Raw genomic sequence first — 6,000 nt, 5'->3', positions numbered from 1 at the left:
GCTCGTGACCTTCCTAACCATGAGCAAAGGCAGGGGAAGAGAAAGGGTGAGGAGACAGTTGAGGGCCTCTTCCCGCCAGCTGGTGGGGGACACCTAGATGCATGTACCAGTCCCAGCCGTGCAGTCAGAGGCAGGTGAAGGGTCCCCCTGAAGGATGTAACTTATAGAGAACAACAGTGAGGAAGGAGGCCTGGGTGCCTGGGGCCCCTCTCCAGCACCCATGCTATACTCTCACTTGGAAACATCTGCTATGTGCATGTGTCGAAGCTCCACCCACAGATCGTCATCTTCATCCAGGAGTACAGCCTTCTCCCGGGACTCACTCAGTCCTGTGGTTTCATACCTGGAGGGACAGGACATGTTGGGGGACAGAGGGCCTACGTTGGTAGAGGAAGGAGTAGAAGGCATCTTCCTGGATCCGTCTACCTGTATGTGTCCTGTTCAATGTCCAGAAGATCGTAGGCCATGGCTTGGAATGTGAGCTCATGTAACAGGGGAGACACGGGGTCTGCTGCCCGGTCCATTATGAGCAGCTGTGAGCGTGTTTTCTCTGGGCCCTGGACAAGGACAGAGAGGGATGAAGACACTCACTGGGACCCTACAAAGCCTCCCTGGCACCTCCCTAGCATCCCCCTCACCTCGCCCAGATTGGGAGTGTCTGCCTTGAAGGCATTCAGCTTGGCCAGGACAGCATGGGCCAGCTGGGCTGTGTCTTCTGGACCCCTGGAGGTGACGCAAGCAGACAAAGGGGCATCAGGACATGGGGGCAGGGAGGACTGGGCACAGATCGGAAGGGTGAGGATGGGAGTTAGAGAACAGGGTTGGGGTCAAGTTAAAGGCTGGACACAGGAGCCAAGGAGACGGCTAAGTCAGTAAAATGATTGTCATGTTAGCATGAGGGCCGATTTCAATCCCCAGAATCCATGTTTTAAAAGTGTGCTTGAATTTGCAGCTCTGGGAAGGTGGAGACAGGGGGTCCTTGGGCCCGGCCTGCTAGTCTAGTCAAACGCAGAAGCCCTGGGCCCAGGAGGAACCTTGTCTCAAGAACATGGCTAAGTGGATAAAGGCTCAAACTGCTCTTCCAGAGGACCTGAGTTCAGATCCCAGCACCCACATCCAAAGGCTCACAGTGGCCTATACCTCTAGCTCCAGGAGGTCAGCACCCTCTTCTGGACTACATGAGACCCCGCACATGTGCACACACACAAACATACACATAAGTATTTTTTTAGTCTTTAAAAAAAATTAAGGTGGATGGTGACTGAGGAAGACACCTGAGGTGGACCTCCGACCTTCATACACACACACACACGTGCACACACATGAACACATGCAAACACAGGGAGAAAATGGACACAGAATGAGAGTGAAGGTCAAAGGGTAGCACTGGGCTGGGGTGAGGATGGGTCCCCACTTGCGGTAGCGAATGGATGGGTATTCCTGAAGGGTGGCACATAGTGTGGCTATCTGCTGGGCCAACGCGTCGAGCTGCCGTGCCCGCTCCCCTGCCCGGAATGGGCAGTAAAGGTTGTAGGTGCTGTGTGGGGCATCCAGAGAGAACACCTGGGAGAAGAGAAGTGTCATGACCACACGATGGGGGTACCCCAATTCCAGCTGCTGTCCCTGCCTCTCCCAGGGGCCTTCGCCATCTTCTAGCACCTATTTTGCCAACTCTGAAGCAGGCTAGGGTAGCCCCGGCTAATGGCGAAAGGGAACAGAGCTAGCTCCTTGTTCCCTCCCACTGTAGGGAATGAGACAAGTCTGCCCTGGGCTCCACACTGCCTGTGAGGAATGCCCGAAAGCTAGCACTCCAGGCAAGGGCCTGTTAACTGTTCACTCTCTGTTGGCGCTGTCTGTTCTGGAGGGAGCTTGGACCATCCGGTCAAGGACGGCCCACCCCCTCCCCACCACAAGCTGGGGCTGTACCTGGGCCTCGTAGGGAAGAAAGGCAAGGTGGATCTCTTTCAGTGTCTTCACCACCTTCGCCAGGCGAGAGCGGCCCAGTTCACTGAACAAGGGCTCGGGGCATGCTGGGGTTGGCAGGGAGGGCCCATCAGACCAATGTTCTGTCACCACACTCCCCACCCACCTCATCGCAGCATCCAACACCCCTGGTTCTCCTCACTTACTGTCAGTGAAGAAGACATGGGCAGCTTTGTAGGTGAAGGTTGGTGTCCCCCGGAAGTCTGCAATCAGGGCCTGGACCGACTGGGAAGTGCAGATTACTGTTGGAATCAGACCCTGCACCTGGACCTGTCTTCTGCAGGGAATCCCTATCCGATGCTTACCCCCCACCTTGTGCAATTGTGGGGGGGCTCACATGCACACACATTGACACGGGCATGCGTTCTGACATGTACACTCATGCACACATACACACATGTACACTCTGACATGTGATTGCACAAATGCCTGCGATCTGATATGTGCACACATATACACACACAAATTCCAGCATGTGTACACACATATATGTACAAACAGCATTCTGATGTGCATACACTGACATGTGCACGCATGCACATATGCATTCTGCCATGTACATATGCATACTCAGCATATATATGCACTGGCACATGTGTACACATATGCACATATATACACATACATTGACATATGCGTCCACACATGTGCATTGTGACATGTGTGCATGTATAAATTGTGTGTGCGCACACATGCATTATGGCATGTGTATGCACACTCAGATACATGCATTGACATGTGCACCATGCAAGTACACACAAACCCATGCACACACAGTCTAACTCCTACAGGCACCTTCTCCGTGGGGCTCAGCAAATAAATGGCCTCCAAACTGGGGATGGGTTCTCGCCGTTTGTTGATGTCCTCCACAACTAAAAGCAACCGAGGAAGAGACACACATGGGTAGCATGGAGAAAGACGGAAGAGTCTTGGGTTTGGGGAACTGGACTCATGGTGGGGGTGTTTTAAAGGGCTGTACTACTCCCCTGGATTCCTAAACAGAAATCTATACTAAAGGTCCCCCCACTTAAGAGCTACAGAGTCAGGGTTCTGCACATGTGGAGGAAGACAGCCATACTCTTGGGGTCTATATACTCTTGAGAACCCTGAGTCGCTGGGCGGTGGTGTCACGCGCCTTTAATCCCACCCAGCACTCAGGAGGCAGAGCCAGGTGGATCTCTGAGTTCTGGGACAGTCTGGGCTACGCAGAGAAACCCTGTCTCAAAAACCAAATAGAAACAAATAAACACAATAAGAGAAAGAAGCCAGAGTTCACCCAAGCTCCTTAAAGAGACACCTGTAGGGGATGCACAGTCATTGTTTTGTTTGTTTGAGACTGGGTCTCATGCAGCCCAGGCTGGCCTTGAACTCACTAGCTGACTAACTTTGAACTTCTGATCTGCCTGCCTCCACCTCCTGAGTGCTGGGATTGTAGACATTTGCCACCACGCCCATTTCACGTGGTGCTGGGGATCAAACTCAGAGTTTTGTTTATTGTGGGTGCGCACTCTGCCGATGGAGCTGCATTCTCAGCCCAGGGGGTTGAGTTGGTTACAGTCTATGAGGCTGACCCTTTAGGGGCTGCAATCAGGAAGTCCTACAAGGACTTCCATGCACAGAGGACGCACTTGGCCATATGCTCTGCACTCTGTAGAGAGAACTGTGTGCTGAACCCATCTGAAGGGCTACACCCAGAGGTCCCACATTCAAAGGGTCCCACACTCAGGCTCTATCTGGGGAACATGGGCATCCACTCACTGGTGATGCCTTCCGCCAGGATGTCGGACATTTTACAACAGGATGACAAGATCCGCATGCTTGGGTGATCCATGATGAGCACCTGTCCAGATGGATGGACACACAGACACATAGAAAGGTGAGCCATGCATCCACCCAACCCCACCCCTGTGGACCAACAGCTTCTTCGAGGAATTACTGAGGGAGCTCTCACATTCTGGAGTTCCCGGCACAGACTTGGGTAAAAGACTGCCTCTGAGTACCCAGACATTTGTCCCTACCTTCCACTCGCCATCCTTCTTAACGCTCCGGATGACACCGCTTAGAATTTCTACAGGGGAAGGAAGAAGAGGAGAAGAGAGTTTATGACACTTGTCCTCTGAGCTGAACCACAACTCAGATCCTGAGTGGCAGCTCCTGGTATCACCTCCAATTTACAGATAGTCAAACTGAGGTTCTGTGAGGTCAGGTAATTTACCCAAGCACCCTCACGTCTAGAAGGTACAATGCTCCGAACACAAGTACATCTTAGAGCACTGAGTGGACGGCAGTGAGGGCCTCCTGGTGTCCCTTAGACTAGAACGCTTGGTTCCCAGCCCTGAGGGTTCTTAACCTCCAAGCCTGTTTCCCCCATCTCCCACGAACTCTTGTGTAGGAGAGGTTCTTTTCTAACACTGAGGTACTGGGCCTTTCCACAAAACCTGTTCTGCCCAGAGGTAGGAGTAGGGGAAAGGGGAGAGAAAGGTAGCCTTGCCCAGAGCCTGGCCAGTGCACCAGAGTGTCCACTGTTATCAGAGCGGAAGAAGTAGCTGAGGCCGGAACTACTGGAGGTGGGGGAGGGGAATCCTCAAACCCTCTTCTCCCCCACCAAGAACTTGAGCCTGAAAGGGCGGAGAAGCCAACCCTCGAGTTGCAAGGATCTCCTAGGCATGATGCAAAAGGGAGAGCATCCCCTTCTCCACCTCCGTGGGGAATGTGCACGCCACCTGAGCACTCACACACTACTTGGTGTCGCTGACCAAGGCACTGTAGGACCTCCGGAGTCCAGCCCCTGAACTCTCCGGGTTCTGACACTGACAGCCTGTAGCTGGAGCAGGCCCAGGGGTCTAGACTCGAACCTGCGCCTCCCTCCCCTTGCTCCTTTGAGTCCTCTGCGTCCCAACTCACTTCGGCGGGCTGCATTTGAGGGGCGGGCAGCCCAGCTGGGCCCAGTCCCCGGCCCGTCCCCTGGAGAGTCAGGTGCTCTCCCCACCGTCAGGGTCCTGGGGTCACAGAATCTGTGCACCGCCCCTCTCCCGAGGCCTCCAGCCCCCCAAGGGACAGCCCAGGGAACACCAGAGCCCCGCCCTGGGGTGACACTCACTTTCCCCCACCACCGCCTTCAGCCCCGAGGGCGCCATCTTCCCCCAAGGAGTACGGCCGCTTCCGGGTCGGTCCCAAGGTGGGGGCGTGGCCCTGCCCGTCATCCACGTGGGCCCCACCCCGCGGGCTCGGGTCACGCCCCCTGCGCACCTGGTCCCGCCCCACGGTCCTCGGTTCCCCGCCTCCGGGAAACTGGATCCCAGCACCGGCAGTTTGTTCCAGTTCGAGGGCAGGTGCACTGACAGGGGCCCAGACGGACAATCCCCAGTTGGTGTGCGCCCTCGAGGAGTCCTTCGTGGGAGTTGAAGTGCTCCCTTGCTCACACACGTTGAGATCAGTTTGCTCAGCGCGATGGCAGAGCTGTAAACATACCCGTCTCACCTGGGTACCGGTACCACCAGCCTGTCCAGAAGTTCCTCCCTCTGTGATATAGTGCGCCCACTCAAATGACAACAGGGCCTTCGAGATCTGGAACTGTTACAGCTGCCCTCTGTAAGCCAAAGACTAGTAGCACAAGATTGGACAACATTTGGTAGACTCCGGAGGCCTGGAGACCCCACCGCCTGCTAGGTACTTTTCTGTGCAGTTTCCGCACAGTCTTAACCTTCTGTGAGAGACCCGTGCTGAAACAGGAACATAGACTTGGAAACTGTGACCATAGATCTGTGCCTGTTCAAGAAGAAATGCTTTCCAGTCTTTTTTTTCTAGAATATATTAATTGCACATGATAGTGAGTTTCACTATGATATCTTCATACATGCGTATATTCATCCTTATTCCTGGATGATCCCATTCTGGATGACCCCTTCCCCCTTCCCAACTAGTCCCAGAAGGAGACCCCCCACCAGCCCAGCAGGGGCTCCCTCCCAGACCTTGGATGAGGCACAAACTACAACCTGTTTCTACAGAGAGATCCTT

The 6,000-nt window shown here is 54.3% G+C and overlaps 1 protein-coding gene across 1 annotated transcript; it reads right to left on the bottom strand.

Moving 5' to 3' along the window:
• Positions 1 to 231: 231 nt before the first annotated feature.
• Positions 232 to 5,152, bottom strand: Stxbp2 (syntaxin binding protein 2). Its single transcript, XM_036166861.1, has 10 exons — positions 5,084 to 5,152; positions 4,002 to 4,051; positions 3,742 to 3,823; positions 2,779 to 2,855; positions 2,130 to 2,208; positions 1,927 to 2,030; positions 1,415 to 1,563; positions 639 to 723; positions 427 to 557; positions 232 to 343 (listed from the first exon to the last, which is right to left on the bottom strand). Exons 1-10 carry the CDS (start codon positions 5,118 to 5,120, stop codon positions 232 to 234), a joined length of 906 nt encoding a protein of 301 aa, XP_036022754.1. The 5' UTR covers positions 5,121 to 5,152.
• Between the last annotated feature and the right edge of the window lie 848 nt (positions 5,153 to 6,000).

Source organism: Onychomys torridus, chromosome 17 (assembly GCF_903995425.1).
Source record: "Onychomys torridus chromosome 17, mOncTor1.1, whole genome shotgun sequence".
Lineage (NCBI taxonomy): Eukaryota > Metazoa > Chordata > Mammalia > Rodentia > Cricetidae > Onychomys > Onychomys torridus.
The sequence above is the reverse complement of the archived record's forward strand: the minus strand, read 5'-3'. Positions and strand labels throughout refer to the sequence as shown.